We start from the raw sequence: 21,172 nt of genomic DNA on the forward strand, positions 1-21,172 counted from the left end.
GATGCCATATATGCATTTGAATGTTAAGTACTTGAGAGCTGTGAACACGTTTAGCTCTGTTCTGTAAAGTGCCATTTAATCACAGCTGGTCAAAAAATTCACAGAAAAATTTCAAATTCTTTAATTTCATGATTAAAGCAGACCATTTAAAAAGAAATTTCCCATAAAAAGCCAGAACTTTTTTTTTTTAAATTATTTTTTTCAGTACAAGTTCTCATTTTGAAAAAAGCAGTTTCCAAAGTTGACAGTCCTAGAATCCAATCTTCTGAGGCATAATTTCCCAATGAAAGCGTCACATGAACATATGCATGTGCAAAACTCATATCTTCTTCTTATAGCTCGCTTAAAAAGCAACAGAAAAAAGCCTCCCTAAGCACCATTCATCCCTCCATCCAATTTCAACAGGCAATATCTGAGAACCTATTCCACATGCAAGTGCCCATCTGGCATTTCCAGGCAACTCCTTGATTGCAATTCTAGAAGTCTCACCACTTTAAGAAACCAACTATACCAAAATTTGGTCACTGAAATCGTGAATTTGAAAAAAGTATGTGAAATCTTGGAAACAGCTGTTAAAAAACACATTTGACTAGGTCTCCAAACCAAGCAGGGTCACGACGTGGTGGAGTCGCAGCACCACTCAGGTTCGGCCTGTCCACCCCTCTGTAGATTACATCAACCTGAATCTACTTCCTATGTGAAACTGGAGGTGTGCTGGTGAGCTGCTCCGAGCTTCAGTCTGAAGGTAACTCCCCACTAGCACATTCCTTTGAATGAAAGGTCTTATGAGTCATAATGGTATGAAATAAAAGCTTTTCAGATCCAGTCTAGGTCAACTGTGACTAAAAAACATACCATTTGATTGCTGTCCAATGACCTATGCAAGTTGAGTCTGGTTGTCTCAGTTTCCTAGTGGGCACGTGGCCACATCACAAAAATTTTGGCACCAACTGGCACTGGTTTTGTAGTCTCAGCAGTGGCATGATTGTAAGCATAGGGAATTAACTACCTTCTCCTTCATGGGAGAGGCCCCTTAAGGTCAGAGTTGACTCAGTGCTGAAGCAGTATGGAGAATTTTGGTTTTTTGCTGTTCTTGGACTTCCCAAAAAGCTTGCACTTCTCTACTCACATGGCAAGAGGATTTCACACTCAGGGCCTGTCAATTCATGTAAAAAATTCACACTAAATTCATATAAAAGTTATGATGAAAACAGGCACAAACATGCCAGTTTGTGAATTATACTAGTAAACAGTTATCCTAATTTCAGCCACACAACTGCTGAAAATGAGGGGTTTTTTTTGTTTTATAAAAGAGAGCTTGAACTGGCAGTTTTTCAACATTTTTGGCTTTGAATACATCATTTCAGTTACCAGACAACAGTATCTTTGTACAGAAAAGATATGACACAGGAGAATATTTGCACCATAGACTTTCTGTACTAATCACCAAAATTTAAGAGGAGGCATTTCTAAAGGTAAATCTACATTAAAGTTATATACTATTGTCTGTCGTAGTGGTATCTGGAGTTCCTTCCACCTTAAGATCAATAGCAATGACAAAGTTTCTAGTGGACTTCATATTTGGTAGTACTACTTAGTTTTTATGGAGATGAAACTAACAACAAGACAGGTCTACACTTGTACAGACTTCTTTCAAAAGATTGCAGTTTTTCATATATTAAAAACATAGTATTTTGTTATGTCTTCTGAAATACACATACGATTTGCAATGCAGTATGATAAACTGTTCAAGATTCCAACTCAGTAACAGGACGTGCGTGTAACTTGGGGCACATCTACACAAAGCGTGTACATCACGGCACGCTGTGGTGTAAATCTACAGCATGCCTGCAGGCTGCACATTGACTGTCTGTGTGGAGCCTGCTGCTATGCACTAAAAGTTCCCAAGGTCATTTCAGTACATACTAGGGAACTTTTATTGCGCAGGAACAGCGTCCACACAGTCAGCATGCAGCACACTAGAAAGCTATATATTTACACCACAGCTCGTCATGCCATATGTGTTCATGTAGACAAGCTCGTAAGTCACAAATATTTACAATCTAAAAACATATGGAATATAAAATCAGTTCGATCACCACTACATTTCAAGCCTCAAATTCAGGACTCAAGGTTTATTTTCCCCTAACAATTGACAAGACCACCACTTAAAAAACAGAACAAAAAAAGGGAAGAAAAATATTCTGTTTTAGGGGCCACTAGAGAGACAGAAACCTGAACTGCAGATGTGGCAGGTAAGCAAGAGAAAAATTATAATCTTTTAAAAGCATAAACACAATTTTTAAAGGTATATACATTTTTTTAATCTCTTGAGATCCTGAACAGATTTTGGACCTGCACAGAGAACACCCCAAAAAACAGATCTACCTTTAAAATTTGCATTCTCCAGCTGTCTCCTTACGCAAACTGAAATAAAGCAGCTCTTAAAGGAGGTCCCCAAATATAAACTAATGTACATACATGCATTCTCCATTATCACCAAGTAACTATGCAGCTTGTGAACGTAACAGCAGAGCTTGATTTGTTTGACTGATTTTTGTTCCTCCATGATAAAGTGTTTGATATTAAAACAAAAACATGCAGATCTCATAAGGGGGATATTTGCTAACAAATTATACAGCAGTTCATGGAAGAACTTGGTAATTGTTTTTAAAAATAGTCTCATAGAGCTTTAGGCCCCTATTTCCTAATGGATTGTAATTTTACAAATGGTAATGCTTTGTGTCCTTACCAAAAAGCTTTCCCTGGAGCTGAAACTACTTTTTTTTGGTCTTAAAAAACCCTTAAGTACAGCTATCATGTTTTTTTCTGTATAGTGGTTATTCGTATTTTATCATATTGCCTCCCTGCTCTTCAGTGCTACAAGTTCATGTCCCAGCTGGTGACCACAGTCAGTCCTTCATTGGACTATGGGGAGTTATACAGTAATTTGTGTGTGCAACTGGCGGGAGAAAGAAAGGTAGAGTAATTTTCCTAACTAAAAGTACAACACAGATCTTAAAAAGTGAAACAAGAGGAGTAGAATTCCATATGTATCAGGACACAACACAGTCTGCTGATGCAGAAAATCTTAACATGAAATAAGCACTCATTAGCTTTCTGCAAAGCCCAGTGCTAAAACATTTAAAACAGAGTGGGAAAGATAGAGCAACAAATATTTAACTTTTGGTTTTAATCAGCTGCCAACGAAACCTTAGTTACCTTATACCGTGTCTGTTCCACATCATAGATTTTCTTCTCAGAGACCATTTTAGGGGCAAAGAACTTAGCTAGTTTGGCAAGGTAAACTCCATTTCTTAAGCCTTCTTCCAATTCAGTAGTGGGTGGCAGTTCTTCAGCCAAACAGACCTCCATCCACCTACAAAACACATGGCCAAGAATTACCATTTCTGTTGGCTGCAATTTTAACATGGTACAGTATATTAGAACTGTGATGCCATTATATGCTCGCACTCTGAGTAACCACCACAACCATCACCCAACAACTCCACACACCTTAGATGTCAGTAAAAGCACTGACGCATGCACAGAGCAACAGAAGAAGAGCTCCCCATGTGCTCATTGGCATGACAAATCAAAACTATTACAAAACGAGCCATGACAGCTTTTGTCTCAGGGATACTTTGGTAACGGAGTCAAAACTCCTGAACTATGCCTTCTGACTCAGAATAAGTAAAGAATGGGAAAAGCATGTGGGGAGGGGGAGGAGTTAAACACTACTTTCCCAGTGTCCCTGGTTTAGCAAGTCTTGGGATGTCCAAGCTTACCCACTCTCCACCCACTGATAACTTCTAGCCCCATTACCCATGGCTGCTATTACCCCCAAGTTATAAGAGCCGAGTCTTTATGAAGAATATAAATAATTACCTATTCGTACTCAAAGGCTGGCATTATAGGTCTATAGAAGTGGCTCCAGACCCGGTTAACCAATGTGTACTTGCACAGCTCTCAGGGTGGGTCCCTCAACCGCCAAAAGAAAAGAAAAGGTCTGGGCAGCTGGTGGCTCGGGGACCGCATCCAACCCGTCAGATCACTTTATTTGGCCTATCACCCCGGAAAGCGGAAGGTGGGCAGGGAGAAGTTTTCTCCCCACACTGTGTTACTCCTGCATTCTTTGTGTGGACCTGCTGTTGGCCATAAGGCATGCTGCTGCTGTGAGTGTGCTCTGTTGCTCTGGTAGGGGATGGCACTGCATAACTGCCCCAGGAGCTGTTTCCTTAGAAGCACGCACGCTCAGGCTACTGTTGCTGACTAACTGCCTTGAGAGCTGGCGCTGCTTGTTGTTACCCCATGGATGAGTATGTAGTCATTTTGGGGTGGAGAGAAGAAAAAGGCCTTTGGCCCACCAAAGGGTTTTAGTGGATTTTGTGGCCCGCTGCTGCTGCTGTCACATGCTCTAAGTTTATGGGAGTTGGTAGGTTCCCAATTTCCATAGTGCACAGGGCCCCAAAATTCTTTAATCTGGCTTCAGTGGTGCAGTCTTTACTCAAGTTCTTATGCTGCACCCAGAGCAGAGTCCCTTCCACTAGTGCATTAAGTAATGCGTATTGCACCCTACTTGGGTGAGCTTTTCTTCTTGCTTTCTGTTTTTGACCTGATGGTGGTGGCCCCTTCATTTATGTATTAATGAAGGGAAGGTGAAAGTGTGCCTTGCCCTTGGAATAGAAAGTGCTGAGGTTTGTGGTAATTCTTGAATCCTGCCAGCGTTTTCTCCAGTTTTGAGCCACTCCCCCAAGAAAGCTCTGCTGTGCTCACAAATGACTGTTACCTTTAACTAGACAATTCTGTTGTGCCAGAGGAAGGGAGTTGTCACATGCGGTCCTTGCATTAAAAATCCAGGTTGATCTTTTCGGTATCCTGGGTCCCGATCATTAAATGACTTGGGGTATGTCTACACTACGAAATTAGGTCGAATTTAAAGAAGTCGTTTTTTTAGAAATCATTTTTATATAGTCGATTGTGTGTCCCCACACAAAATGCTCTAAGTGCATTAACTCGGCGGAGTGCTTCCACAGTACCAAGGCAAGCGTCGACTTCCAGAGTGTTGCACTGTGGGTAGCTATCCCACAGTTCCCGCAGTCTCTGCTGCCCATTGGAATTCTGGGTTGAAATCCCAATGCCTTATGGGGCAAAAAATATTGTCGCGGGTGGTTCTGGGTACATGTCATCAGGCCCGCCCTCCCTCCCTCTGTGAAAGCAAGGGCAGACAATCGTTTCGCGCCTTTTTTCCTGATTTATCTGTGCAGACGCCATACCACGGCAAGCATGGAGCCCGCTCAGCTCACTGTCACCGTATGTCTCCTGAGTGCTCGCAGACGCGGTACTGCATTGCTACACAGCAGCAGCAACCCATTGCCTTGTGGCAGCAGACGGTACAATAGGCCTGAAAACCATCCTCATCATGTCCGAGGTGCTCCTGGCCACCTCGGTAAGGTCAGTCAGGAGCGCCTGGGCAGATATGGGTGCAGGGACTAAATTAGGAGTGACTCAACCAGATCACTCTCTTTAGTCCTGCAGGCAGTCCTATTGTACCATCTCATGGTGAGCAGGCAGGAGATGAGGATGGCTAGCAGTCCTCTTGTACCATCTTCTGCCGGGCAGCCAGTAGATGTGGATGGCTTGCAGTCCTTCTGAACCGTCTGCTGCCAGCCAAAGATGTAAGAGATAGATGGAGTGGATCAAAACAAGAAATAGACCAGATCTGTTTTGTATTCATTTGCTCCCCACTCCCTCCATGAAGTCCTGCCTGAAATACCAGAGGAAGGGATAGCTTAGTGGGTTGAGCATTGGCCTGCTAAACCCAGGGGTTTGAGTTCAATCCTTGAGGGGGCCATTCTGTGACACAGTTGTTTTTGTTTCTCCTAGATGTAAAGCTACCCCCTTTGTTGATTTTAATTCCCAGTAAGCCAGCCCTGTAAGCCATGTCATCAGTCACCCCCCTCCGTCAGAGCAACGGCAGACAATCGTTCTGCGCCTTTTTTCTGTGCAGACGCCATACCACGGCAAGCACGGAGCCCTCTCAGATCACTTTGGCAATTAGGAGCACATTAAACACCACGCGCATTATCCAGCAGTATATGCAGCACCAGAACCCGGCAAAGCGAAACCGGGCGAGTAGGCGATGTCAGCGTGGTGACGAGAGTGATGAGGACATGGACACAGACTTCTCTCAAAGCATGGGCCCTGGCAATGCAGGCATCATAGTGCTAATGGGGCAGGTTCATGCCATGGAAAGCCGATTCTGGGCCCGGGAAACAAGCACAGACTAGTGGGACCGCATACTGTTGTGGGTCTCGGACGATTCCCAGTGGCTGCGAAACTTTTGCATGCATAAGGGCGCTTTCCTTGAACTTTATGATTTGCTTTCCTTTGCCCTGAAGAGCATGAATACCAAGATGAGAGCAGCCCTCACAGTTGAGAAGTGAGTGGCAATAGCCCTGTGGAAGCTTGCAATGCCAGACAGCTACCGGTCAGTCGGGAATCAATTTGGAGTGGGCAAATCTACTGTGGGGGCTGCTGTGATGCAAGTAGCCAACGCAATCAAAGATCTGCTGATATCAAGGGTAGTGACCCTGGGAAATGTGCAGGTCACAGTGGATGGCTTTGCTGCATTGGGATTCCCTAACTGTGGTGGGGCGATAGACGGAATCCATATCCCTATCTTGGCACCAGAGCACCAAGCCGGCGAGTACATAAACCACAAGGGGTACTTTTCAATAGTGCTGCAAGTACTGGTGGATCACAAGGGACGTTTCACCAACATCAACGTGGGAAGGCCGGGAAAGGTACATGACGCTCACATCTTCAGGAACTCTGGTCTGTTTCAAAAGCTGCAGGAAGGGACTTTATTCCCAGACCAGAAAATAACCGTTGGGGATGTTGAAATGCCTATAGTTATCCTTGGGGACCCAGCCTACTCCTTAATGCCATGGCTCATGAAGCCATACACAGGCAGCCTGGACAGTAGTCAGGAGCTGTTCAGCTACAGGCTGAGCAAGTGCAGAATGGTGGTAGAATGTGCATTTGGACATTTAAAAACACACTGGCGCAGTTTACTGACTCGGTTAGACCTCAGCAAAACCAATATTCCCACTGTTATTACTGCTTGCTGTGAGCTCCACAATATCCGAGAGAGTAAGGGGGAGACGTTTATGGTGGGGTGGGAAGTTGAGGCAAATCGCCTGGCCGCTGATTACGCACAGCCAGACACCAGGGCGGCTAGAAGAGCACAGGAGGGTGTGGTGCGCATCAGAGAACCTTTGAAAACCAGTTTCATGACTAGCCAGGCTACTGTGTGAAAGTTCTGTTGGTTTCTCCTTGATGAACCCCCCACCCACCCCTTGGTTCACTCTACTTCCCTGTAAGCTAACCACCCTTCCCTCCTCCCTTCGATCACCGCTTGCAGAGGCAATAAAGTCATTGTTGCTTCACATTCATGCATTCTTTATTAATTCATCATACAAATAGGGGGATAACTACTAAGGTAGCCCAGGAGGGGTGGTGGAGGAGAGAAGCACCAGGAGGGGTGGTGGAGGAGGGAAGGACAAGGCCACACAGCACTTTAAAACATATTGAATGCCAGCCTTCTGTTGCTTGGGCAATCCTCTGGGGTGGAGTGGCTGGGTGGCCGGAGGCCCCCTCACCGCGTTCTTGGGCGTCTGGGTGAGGAGGCTATGGAACTTGGGGAGGAGGGCGGTTGGTTACACAGGGGCTGTAGCGGTGGTCTGTGCTCCTGCTGCCTTTCCTGCAGCTCAACCGTATGCTGGAGCATATTAGTTTAATCCTCCAGCAGCCTCAGCCTCCTCTCATCACGCTGCCGCTACCTTTCAACAATGGGTACACTCTTTCACGGTAAACCTTGCTGTTAACATTACATACACAGCACATGTGCTTTCGTTCCAAGGTCGCATTTTGCCTCCCCCCACCACGTGGCTAGCCCCTCACCCCTTCCTGTGGCTAACAGCAGGGAACATTTCTGTTCAGCCACAGGCAAACAGCCCAGCAGGAACGGGCACCTCTGAATGTCCCCTTAAGAAAAGCACCCTATTTCAGTCAGGTGACCATGAATGATATCACTCTCCTGAGGATAACACAGAGAGATAAAGAACGGATGTTGTTTGAACGCCAGCAAACATACACTGCAATGCTTTGTTCTACAATGATTCCCGAATACGTGCTACTGGCCTGGAGTGCTAAAGTGTCCTACCATGGTGGATGGAATAAGGCTGCCCTCCCCAGAAACCTTTTGCAAAGGCTTTGGGAGTATATTCAGAAGAGCCACGAATGCCAGGGCAAATTAATCATTAAACATGCTTGCTTTAAACCATGTATAGTATTTTAAAAAGGTACACTCACCAGAGGTCCCTTCTCCGCCTAGCGGGTCCAGGAGGCAACCTTGGGTAGGTTCGGGGGGGACTGCCTCCAGGTCCAGGGTGAGAAACAGTTCCTGGCTGTCAGGAAATACGATTTCTCCGCTTGCTTGCTGTGAGCTATCTACAACCACCTCCTCCTCTTCCTCGTCCCCAAAACCTGCTTCCGTGTTGCCTCCATCTCCATTGAAGGAGTCAAACACCACGGCTGGGGTAGTGGTGGCTGAACCCCCTAAAATGGCATGCAGCTCATCACAGAAGTGGCATGTTTTGGGCTCTGACCCGGAGCGGCCGTTCGCCTCTCTGGTAGGCTTGCCTCAGCTCCTTAAGTTTCACGTGGCACTGCTTTGGGTCCCTGTTACAGCCTCTATCCTTCATGCCCTGGGAGATTTTGACAAATGTTTTGGCATTTCGAAAACTGGAACGGAGTTCTGATGGCACGGATTCCTCTCCCCGTACAGCGATCAGATCCCGTACCTCCCGTTCGGTCCATGCTGGAGCTCTTTTGCGATTCTGGGACTCCATCATGGTCACCTCTGCTGATGAGCTCTGCATGGTCACCTGCAGCTTGCCACGCTGGCCAAACAGGAAACTGAAATTCAAAAGTTCGCAGGCCTTTTCCTGTCTACCTGGCCAGTGCATCTGAGTTGAGAGTGCTGTCCAGAGCGGTCACAATGGAGCACTCTGGGATAGCTCCCGGAGGCCAATACCGTCTAATTGTGTCCACAATACCCCAAATTCGACCTAGCAAGGCCGATTTCAGCGCTAATCCCCTTGTTGGGGATGAAGTAAGGAAATCCATTTTAAGAGCCCTTTAAGTCGAAAAAAACGGCTTTGTCACGTGGATGGGTGCAAGGTTAAACCGATTTAACGCTGCTAAATTCGACCTCAACTCCTAGTGTAGACCAGGGCTTGAAGAGAAGGATTGAGTCCTAGAACTTGATGTGATATTATATAGGGACTCAGTATAAGGAACAGAGGATACATTTGATGTACTCATGGTAACCCATATTTAGGCTTGGCAGAACTCCATTTTTATTGTTATATAATTTCAACAGATTTATTTATTCTTAAGTATTTTTGATTTTAATTTTCAGTTTCCAGTTTCACAGGAAATTGAGTGTGTGTGTGTGTGTGTGTGGGGTGTGTGTGTGTGTGTTACCCAATAATTATTTAGTGACTGTAGATATTGAGATTCAAAAAGTTAAAGCTTTAACACTGTTAAAACAAATTGTCAACATCACATGTCAAAATATACAAAATAATTATCCTTAAATCAAACTTCAAGTTCTCAAGCAGCAATTTTCTTTTCCTGATGGTAAATTTTGATTGTCTATGGAAACACTTTGTTTGTTTGTGTGTGCATGGTAAAATCATGGACAGACATTTACTGATGAAAATCAAATTCTTCCAAGCCTACCCATGCTGCTGAGGAAGCATGCTATGTTTTGCACTAGTCACTTCCCGAGTGCTAGCTGACTAGAGTAAAAGTTCAAATTTGACCCTTCATTAACTCCCATTCATCAGTTGGCCAGCTCTATCTGCTGCTTTTACAACAGTTTTAGAACCCATAAGTCAAGGACTAGCAAAAATGACCCATGGAAATAATTGACTTCAGCAGAATCTGGATTCACACTAACTCTGAGGCAAATTTAGCTTTTCTTATTGTCTTCACATGCTTTGGAGAAGACAAATAGTATGACACTTTGCTCTTGCATGTATATTTTTCCATGGTCATTAAAAAGTCATAACTCAAAAAACCTTGGCATGCATCCATACAGTATAAATCTATGGGGTGGAACGGGGGAGACATGCCAGTGAAACCATACTTTCCACTCCGTTTCTGCGCTGCAGGCAGCAATGCTTCTTAATGACACTGGTTCCATACGGTTTTGTCTGATACTGTCCAAGATCTATTGTGAGAGTAGTTTCCTGAAGAACCATTTGGATAGTCTTTGCCTCAGTGAAACCACTTTCTTTTATCCTGTAATGAATCAAAGTGCAACGGAATACATCATTCATCTCACGAGCCTTTCTAACCTAAGACATAATGACGAAGTGTGCTTTTTCCGTTCTGGGGTGAGAAATTGGTGGTTTTTGAATCTTGGATTCCAACCTCAGTTTTCTGAGCATATAAACCTCTGGTGGACAGGTTGTCGTACAGTATGTGTGAACTGGTCTATGACTGCCTTAGTTATCAGAAAGTGACACAAAACAATGTCCAAAGCATCCTCTATCTGTAATCATGTTAACATCCCTATGGCAACGGGAATTCCTTAGGTGGAAAAATATTGGAGAAAGTACTGAATGTATTTGTAGCTCATTTTAACGTGACTTAACAGGGAACCTAGTATCACAGGGCTGGCCAGCTTGCTGCAGACCAACAGTGCTGTATGGAACACTGTTTTGAGAACCTCTGGTCTAATCTGAGTACTGATTTTCAAGACTCTATGTAAGTTGTTCTTTTTAGTTTTTCAGTATAAATGTTCCGAGGGGTACTACACGTCAATTGTAACTTATGTATTTTAATTGTTCTGGTAGAAATTAGCTAAAAGATTAGTTTGGAAACTTCATGAGGTTTAATTCTAATGTTTTAGATTTAATATAAACTAGGTGTAGAGCAATAACTGATTATTAGGGTTGGCAAAATTTGATTTTATATACTTTTGATATCAATGTTTTTGTTTTTCCAGCTTTTCTATTAATGATCTTTAAATTTTCACAGGAAATTGAGGGGTGTCAGACAACTATTTAATAGCAGTAGACATTGAGATTCAGAGTGAAAGCTTCATAACTTAAAACAAAAATTGTCTAATATCACATACCAAAATATACAAAGTTAATATTCTTAAACTCTAGCATCATTTTTCTTTCCTTTATCTTCTCATAACCTCAGTTGCAAAGGGCGTTCACCAGTTTCCACCATTTATTCTGGTCTTCTACTGGTCTGTTCAGGCTTCTGAGTGTCATGTTAATGGATTTGGCTTCTTTCTGTATTATTCTACATAATGTTTCTCTAGGTCTTCCTCTTTTTTCCCCCCCTTTCCAAGTGATGTTCATATTATAACTTGCCACAGAAGTCATGTTGGTGACGTCCTTAAAGCATGTCTTAAATAGGTCCATTGTTGTTATCTTTCTATATTTGCTGTAGGTTGGGTTTGCTCTCCTTTTTGAATTTTTAATGTTGCAAGAAGTTCTTTCCAATGGACTGTGAAGAGCTTCCTCAGGCATTTACTTTGGAATGAGTTGATCTTCTCAATTCTTCATCTATTTCCATGACTCTGCTCCATAAAAGAAGAGAGCTGGGGGAAAGTCGCCTCTTTCTCTGCATGTCCCAAATTCCCCCCACCCCCTCTTCTCACCCTACTTCCCCCCTCCCACCTACCTACTATTCCCCCAAGGCCACCGCCTCACTTACATGTGAGTCTTTTCAGGGACCAGGAACCTAATTAGTGGAGCCGTGCAGCTAATTAGGTGAGTGGCCCTTCATTCTCTCATGTGCGGCCGCCCGCCCAGGAACTATCCACGGACCACCTGAATGGAGCTGGTCCACGGACCACAGTTTGAGAACCTCCGAGTTAAACTAAGCAGGCCAATATCATCAACAAAAACGAGGCCATCCTGTTGTGCTTCATTTGTCCATAAAATTCCCTGATTGCCTTCTGCGGTTACTTTCCTTATGACAGTGAAAAACAATAGTGGGGACATAATACATCCTTGCCTTACTCTAGTTGTCACTGCAAACCATTAGCTGATATTGTCACAATCTCTGACTGCATTCAGCATTATCATATACATCCTTGATTACTTTATGGAACACCACCAAAAATAATTAGAGTGCCATCATTTTCCAGAGACCGCCTGGGTATGCTGTCAAAAGCCTTGACAAAAATCTATAAAATTTATCACGAGTTGCTTTTACTTTGTTTTATAGTATTTCTAACAACAATATGGTCTGCCCCATGTCCTCAGTGGTCTAAAACTGCTTGTTCCTCTCTAAGTTGGCTGTTTCCTGATGCATACCAGGATGATGTTGCACATGATTCTTACTTCTGTAAACTTCAACTTTTAATCAATGGAAGTATTTGTCTGTTTGCACGAGTGTGGTGAAATTAACAGTTAAACATTTACCGATTTAAAAAAAAAAAATCAAATCTTTCCAAGCCTACTAATTTAACATCATCATCTCCTTTAGAGGAAGAACTTTAACAATGTTTACCACGGAACTATTTAGCCACTACAGTTGAGGTTCTTTGGGAACATGACATTTACATGGCTGGCTGTGTGTATTTATCAGGCATAATGTTATAACTTGAATGGAAACAGCAAGAAAATACTTGCTGTTTAGTCAATAATTGCTTCACTGTAATGAGTGGTACCAAATATTTCATTAGCATTAATAAAGAACTGCAGTACTATAGTAGGTAGCGGATAAACAGCAGCATAACTGTTTCATGGTGATAATTCACATCCACTATCTTGATTTTTCCCCAACTCCTTATTTTTGTACTGTTAGACTGTGATTCAGGAAAGCGTCCCTATTCAGAACAGCACTTAATCACTTGCTTACGTACCATTGAAGTCCATGCAATTTAACTATGTGCTTAAGTGCATTCCTGAATTGGGGTCTTAATGATTTGTGCACTCCTCTTTCTATTTTAGAAACAAGTCTGAATGGGACTAATATCTGTTTTAAATGTCTGACATTTCTCAAGATATGAGGATACACTGAAGTGCACTGAGACACACTGTAGCTTAGTACAACATTTAAAGTATCTTAGTCCCCACTGTTCAACAAGGACTAAATATTTTTGGCTCTCATCTATGCCCTATGTAGTGAGATGAGATCCCCCGCAGTGCTCTGGGAGCCATCTTGTTGCTTCTGGGGAGTCCCCCTAGCAATGATAATGGGGCAGAAAGGAGCACCAGCAAGAGCACATGAGAGGAAAGGGGCAGAGGATAAATGGAAAAGATCTTTAGAACAAAGAGTAGCAGGGCAACAGAGGAAACACACACTAAGATAAATATGAACAAACAGAACTGTCATTGGAATCTGACAGGCAGCCAAAAAGCGTGCAAGGTGTCTCCGATCAATAAAAAGCGCATGGCAGCTGCTCAGAAGAACTTACAGCACCCGAAGAAGTGAGCTGTAGCTCACAAAAGCTGATGCTCAAATAAATTTGTTAGTCTCTAAGGTGCCACAAGTACTTCTTTTCTTTTAGTGAAAAGGAGGAGACTGGTGGGGGGGGGGGAGGAGAAGAGAAAGGTCATGGGATCAATATGGCCCTGTGTGCAGTATATTAAAAGTAACTTATATACACTATTTTTTCATGCCAGGCTTTTGAATCAAATTGAATCTTGATGATACTGTTACAAAATTCAAGTTCACAAGGTGACAGCACAGAAACTATTTGCTATTTTAATCTGTTTTATCCCACTGTGCTTCTATGTGGGTTAATTAGTGATTAGAGTTCAAAATGTAAACTGCCGCTCAGAATACTGTTCTAAAGTTTAGGATGGCCCATCCAGGCCTGTGTTTGCTGTCTCAGTCAGCAAGTCATCTGACAAAGCCTTGTTTACTCAGCACTTCTAATAGCTAAAAAGGTACAGAGCCTTCTAGCATCTGCACTCACCATTCCAGTTTACGGCAATATGCACTGGCGCATTTCACTGCACCCAGACATCATTCTCCAATCCCTACAATTAAACAAGCACTTTTTCATGAAACTCTTGAAAAAGGTTTCGTTTTGCTACCTTTTCAGATATGCAGTGACATTAAAATTTAGTGTTTCATATCACGCCCATCAAATTCAGCAACAGTTCTCAAAGATAAGACATTGAACAGGGTCCAACACTAACAAACCATGAGTCTGCATCATCATGAGGGAGGCCCCTCTTACTTTCCTGTTCTTGGCTTGACTCCAAGCTGCCAAGGGCTGGGAAGAAATGCTGGCAAAGAAGCAAAGACCATGGGGAGGAAACAAAGGAAGGAGGGAGGGGGACTGGAATGGACTTCACAGTGCAGTAGTAGATAAAGAAACCACGAGTACCTCCAGAGGAAGCCTTATCTAGTTCTTCCTAGCTGCAAGAATAGCAGTCAGCAGGCCAGCTGATGAGACATGATGGAGTTAGTAGCATCAATGAAATTATGTTAAATTAAATGTTAAGATGCCACAGCAACATTTTGGAAGGAGAGTTAGGCGACTTATTTTCAAGATCTTAAAAATCTGGGGTGGTTTCTTTGGGGGAACTGGGGAGATCTACAATTTTTTGTTAAATATTACTGTAGCGAGTAGGAGCCCTCGATAAGGATCAGAACCCCACTGTGCTAAGTACTTATAGAAACAACGAAGATGGTTCCTGTGTCAAAGAGCTGACAATCAAAGTATAAGACAGTAGATGGATACAGACAGGGGAGTACAACTAAAACAGTGAGACAGCATTGGTCAGCATGATAGGCAATGGTATCAGCACACCACCAGCCTAACTGGTGTCAAGTACTTTGTAGGCATCATGGGAGAGTTTCAAGAAGGGATGTGAGGAGGATGGTTTGGTGTGAGGGAGAGAAACAGGACCTACTGAAGATCAGCATGGAAGAAAGCATGAAGATGCATGTTTGATAGAGCCTAGAGCATGGGCTAGTCACAGATGGGAGTTGACATTTTGATAGCAAATAAGAGATTATACATAAAATGAGATTAAGCCAAAGAAGGGCCTTGAGAGAGACAAACAGTTTTTTGTTTGATAAAATAGAGAAGGGAGAACCTGTGGAGCAATGCAAAGAGAAGGGTGACATGGTCAAAGCAATGGGCTAGGAAAATGATCTCTGCAGCAGGACTCTGAATGGATACAAGATTAAACTGTCAAGTTAAACAAGATTGTAACTGTCAAGGTCAAAGAAGAGTATTTGCAGTAACATAGATGTGTTATGAAAGCTTGGATGAGAGTTTTAGGTACAGGGATGGACAGAAAAGCCCATATCTTATTTCTTATGCAGAAAGAATCTGCAAGATTTATATGTAGCCTTGATGTAGAGAGGCCCAAGGCCAAAGAAGATTGCAAGTTATGGGCTCGAATGACAGGAAGGATGGTGGTGATATCACAGTACCCAAGAACGGAGATAGCAGGGAGGGCTTGGAAACAAGAAGGGTACCAAGGACAGAGCCAATTTGATCATATCCCAGGCAGCTAGAAAGGTAGGGTGCATGTAACAGAGTTAACAAGGCTCAGTGGTTGCAATGCATATTTTATCATGCCTCTTCATTCAGGGTCTAGGTTTGTTTTTAAGGAGTATTTACTAACAACCTAGATTGAAGCCAAAGAGCGGCAGCAGAAGCTCAAGCCTTTCCTTCATTGTGTTGGCACTGGATGGCGAGCGATCTCCAGAAGGCCTTATTTGCAAAATGTCTGACAGCACCAAAATTTGATCTAATGGCTTTCTAATTAACCAGCAGCATCCACATAAACCTCAAATTTTCACAGGAGGATGCTATGCAAGTTAGCTTAAACTGAAGGAAAAACACACCACCTTAAATTTGGATTGGAGGGAAGCTTTGTCTTAGTCTATACTTAAGTTTTGTTGGTATAGTTATACTAGTTCAACGAGCAAAAACAAACTATATCAACAAAAGCACTTTAATGCTGGTATAAATGCATCTATACCAGTGCTTTCACCGGTATAGAAATGTTGCGTTTGGCTATATGGGTAAAAAGTTTCTTGCACAGACTTGGCCTAAGAGACAGATCCCGTGTGGGCAAAGAATCCAGTACCACAGCACTGTGGTCTGTGCCTCATGCCCCTTTTATAGGTGCTACTGAAGTTTGAATTTTTTCTAAAACTGATTTGTGCAACTGGCTTGTATAATGTGGTTCACACCCCCAGGAAAAAAAAAAATCAGTTATTTCACACTTATCCACACTAGGTAAATTTGCCAGGCCACAACCCTATTGTCATTCCAAGCCCTTCTAAAAAACCAGCTTCTTCAGGGTCAGCTAAGTAGCAGAAAAAAAAACACAGTTCTATTTTTAACAAGCCATTAACATGTCCATATACCATAAATGGAACATGATCTTATAACCAACCTTTATGCCTCTCTCACTCAAGTTCCCCTATTGTTAACACTCATATCACACCTAAAATTAGATGGTACGTTTGTGTCTTTTTGTTCTGCAGAGTACCCAATTGCCCTGGACACTCTATAGGTAATAAAGAAGGACAAACAGAATCTGCTGAAAATAAGGTTTTAGAAAAGGCTGGTAGGAGGTCCCAAATATCATGTATTTTGAATAAACCCACTGGAGAAACCAAATCTGCCAATCAGGAAACCTGCTATTCAGAAGACCCAAAACAGCTTTTTGCACTTGGAGTGTACTAGTGTTAGCAGAGAACTTCAGTCTATGTAGAAGAAGCAGAGCTGTTTGAGCTGAAACCTTATAACCAGCCATACGGGACCAAAGTGTTCATTGACAAGTTTTTTGTTTTAATTTCAAAACATTTATTTAAAAGATCTATGTATGCAGGTATAAAGTAAAGAAGTACATGTTTAATGTATTACTAGTTGTCCATATTTCTCAGGTTGCTGAAGGTGTTTGGCCTCCAGCCTGTCTCAGTATACCCATAAGCATCTACAACTGCACTACTACTGTTGAGCAATATTGTTTACGTTACAGTAAGACACAGACTGAGACTTTAATGTCACAAGGGACCATCTTGATCATCTTCTAGTCTGACCTCCTGCACATTGCAGGCCACAGAACCTCACCCTCCCACTCCTGTAATAGATCCCTAACCTCTGGCTGAGTTACTGAAGTCCTCAAATCATGATTTAAAGATTTAAGGTTACAGAGAATCCACCATTTACATGAATTTAAACCTGCAAGTGACTTGTGCCCCATGCTGCAGAGGAAAATGGGGCGGGGGGGGGGGGGAAGAGGGAAAAGAGAGGGTCTCTGCCAATCTGTCCAGGGGCAAAGATTCCTTCCCAACCCCAAAATATGGCAATCAATCAATTAGATCCTGAGCATGTCAGCAAGACCCACCAGCCAGACACCTGGGAAAATTCTCTACAGTAACTCGGAGCCCTCCCCATCTAGTGTCCCATCACCAGCCACTGGAGATATTTGTTGCTAGCCATCACAGATTGGCTATGTGCCATTGTAGGCAGTCTCATCATACCCTCCCCTCCATAAGCTTACAAGTTTAATTTTCCTTCAGATGGCATCACCTTCTGGGGAAATTCGACAACAAAGGATCAGAATTGATACTTTTTTATATATTTGGTGGCCCCTAGTTCTTGATTTATGAGGAGTAAATAACACTTCCTTATTTACTTTCTCCACACCAGTCATGATTTTATAGACCTCTATCATATCCCCCCTTAGTCGTCTCTTTTCCAAGCACTTAACCTTCAAATGGTGAGGTCTTTGGGGGCAGGGGTTGTTTCTTATTATACATCTGTACAGGATCTACTACTGTAATACTAATAAGATATAACTTTAAAAACACCACAAAAGCTGTAATCCACTATCCTGTATTATTCATGAGTCAGAGTATATATTTGTCTCTTTTTAAAAAGAGACCCTCATCAATATAATTGCAGCCTGAGGAAACCGACTGTTAGCCAATCAGGAGAGCTTTAGGGCTTTGTCGGAGAAAGGTTCAGAACACCTTCCGGCTGTTTCAAACCATGAGAGCTACTAACAAAGGGAACGTCTACATTGCAATGTAAGCCCAAGGTCAGTAGCACTCAAGTTAGCAGATCCTGGGTTTGTTAACCTATGGCTTGAGCATCTTCACTCACTTGTAACACCAGGTTAGGAAATGTTGAACCCTGGGTCTTAACATGGGGCCCCTGTATCTAAACTGCATTATGAAGTCCAACAGCCCACATCCTAGACTTCCTAGCACCCTCCGAAAACATGGCTGCTCTGGCCTTTTGTTCATGGTAGAAAACTGACTGTCCCAAGAACAAAGTCAGCCTGCCTGTGGGATACTTTTGGTGGACTCCCAGAGCATGAGTCCAGTGGGACTGTGTCTACACTGCAAACCAACAAGGCTTGAACCCTGGGTCCTGGCTTGATTCAAGCTCAGACCCTCCACCCCTGTGAGCCTGGGTGTGAGTCCTGGGTTAGCAAGATTGGTGTGTAGACAGATGGTGGGGATGGAGGGTTAGGCTCATGCCTGAGTTTGAACCCTCGGCTTTATACTGCAGTATAGACATACCTAAAAGGGAAGGGAGCCTGTGCTAGAACCAGAGTTGCTAGCTTTAGTACAGGAGATCTGCCAGACGCTAAAATCAATACAATCAATTTCAAAGAGCATGAAACATTATATGCAAAGTGGTGACAGAGGTAGCATGGGGGTGCCCCCACCTCCACTGGTGCTGGGGAGAAGTAACAGGCTGCAAGAACCATCCGTTATTGCCAAAAGGAAGAGGAGTAACTACCATCACTTCTGTCAACGAACGGGGGAGCAGGAAGAGCCAAACACAGCAGCAGATAAATAAGGGGAACCCAGAGGGTGAAGTGTCAGAAGGATATGAATTACACTGGGCAATGTGAAGCTTTACCACTACCGTCAGGAGTTTGAAGAGGGCCTCAGCAGAGGAGAGGAGCAAGGTGGGCCATTGTGCTGAACTTGAGGGGAAGGGAGGGAAGGATCTTCGCACCCCTGTTATTGAAGCACAGTCTCTCTACTAACACAGCCTCAGCAATGCCTGCTATCAAGGAGTGGCTGTAATTACAGTCAGGAGTCTCAGCTTGCAAATCTAGACAGACTATTTGTCTGAAGTCCAAGCAAATTTTTATGAAGTAGTTTTGGAAAAAGTAGAACAATATCTTTAAAAAGAGGCAAGAAGCTGAAATCAGAGCACCCTTTTGCAGAGCACACAGAGCTATACCAACAGTCAACAATTAACTCAAAGCTGAAGAATACATTGTTAACGCCTTCATAAATTGCCTGTATTGTTCAACATTTGCCTCGTCTGAAAGGTTAAAAAAAAGTAAGACTCTCACGCTTCAGATGCAACTTGATTAATCATTTCGTTATCAGGCCACATCAGATCATGATCTTTTATTAAAAATACCTTACATCCTGTTCATATGGCAAGCTGAAACAATCAAAATGGGTTGCTTTCTTTAATAGCATTGTTTGGATATATATCTTGGTTGTAATAATTCAGTTTCTCCTAAATTTTGAACACACAAGAAATGTATTATATTTAGATTTCACTAGATTTTAGCAGTACTGCACCTGTAATAATCATGATTTTGTTGCGGTTACTTTATGCTGTTTACTATACTGTGAAAAACTATTCAAATTGGGGGGGGGAGAACGTAGGGGAAGAGTATGCATGTTCAAAGTTTGTCTCCCCAAAAAGGTACACATGTTCAATATAGAAAGGGCTTAATGTAATACATTGCCAATTACTTTGCCCTTTTCAGAGAGAGCCCCACAACACACACACAAAATTCCCTACTCCAGGCAGAGAAGAGGGAACATGGAATGACTCATCTTCCCCTGGCTCTGCTACAACTCAGAACAACAGTGGTCTCCAAAGCACTGGATCCCCCCTGCAACTACTGGAGGCTGCACAAATGGACAGTGTAAGGGTACGGCCACTCCCGGGCTGCCTCCGAGGTCTGGTTTCTGTCTCCAGTAAGCTGTAAGAAGGGGAAGGGGAGATGCTCTGTGACTGTGGGGCCTATTTGCATTCTTCCCTTGCTTCACATATCCAGGCAGAGTTCCTCTGGGCAACATCTGCTGGCTCCCTATACACTTTTGAGGAGCAGTGGGCACTGTCTGGGGTTCTCTGCTCGGGGTCCCCCTCAGAATCCCTGCTTATGGCCCTGTAACCCTCACACCTGTTTAATCATTCGTTGTCCCCCCAAATTAGTTGAACCCTAGATTTAGTGGCTTCTCCCCTTAGACTGCCCTTCTGATATGGATGGACTTGTACCCACCCTTCCCAGAATCCAATAGGTATAAGGAGGGGAAACTTACTGTAATGGATCAGTGAGCTTTCTCCTGTGCAGAAGAAATTAAGATACTCATCCGCTTGTAGACCCAGCCCTTACCCAAAAAGCCATCCAGATAATCAAGCCTCCCATGACAACTACCACAGGGCAGGTGATACCAGTATTTAAGTTCTTGAGCCAACTGAAGCTTCTGCAGCAGTGTAAAAGAAAAAAGGCAATTTTTAAATAAACATTGAAGTGGTACATTTTTGTGATAGTTACTACAATCAAAATAATTTCCTCCATTAATCATACACTGCCACAGAAATTTCGCATTGGTGCATTGCAGAAATCTGTGTGTCTTACCACGTATTTTAGACCTTATGTGCTACCATACATGGGGCTCAGAGTATAGTGGTATGCTAAGAGGTACGTATTTTGAAAGTACATGAAATATTTCATTTGTACATGTGTCTGCATTAGGCTCTTTGTGACAGGAATAAACTCGTGTACAGATAGCCCTATTTAACGTATACACACAGCACACAAGGCATTCTCCTCTTAAACCAAAGAAAAGAATGCAAAGTTAGATACATTTCAGATTTTTAGGTTGGCTTAAGAAATGTGAAAAATAATTTGATATTAAAAATGCCTCAGTGTAGAAGACAAACGTCATGGAGAGTCTCCCCCATGGCCATTACTTGTAGCAAATGTGTGGGTAAGGGTTGAATAGCTACCAGCAAGCCTTAAATTTTGGCTGCAATTTAACATTCATATTGTAGTAATGCCTAAAAGCCACAATCAAGTTGGGCCCCACTGCACTAAGC

At 43.0% G+C, this 21,172-nt stretch overlaps 1 protein-coding gene across 2 annotated transcripts in view; it reads right to left on the bottom strand.

Annotated features, from left to right (window-relative positions):
- The window catches only part of IQGAP2 (IQ motif containing GTPase activating protein 2), a 219,853-nt gene that overhangs the window by 107,841 nt on the left and 90,840 nt on the right, over positions 1–21,172 (bottom strand). For both annotated transcript variants that reach the window (XM_074952699.1, XM_074952700.1), the window contains exon 3: positions 3,223–3,379. In XM_074952699.1, the coding sequence (XP_074808800.1) occupies positions 3,223–3,379 (157 nt within the window). The remainder of the gene's footprint in view (positions 1–3,222; positions 3,380–21,172) is intronic.

This window comes from Natator depressus, chromosome 5, assembly GCF_965152275.1.
Source record: "Natator depressus isolate rNatDep1 chromosome 5, rNatDep2.hap1, whole genome shotgun sequence".
Lineage (NCBI taxonomy): Eukaryota > Metazoa > Chordata > Testudines > Cheloniidae > Natator > Natator depressus.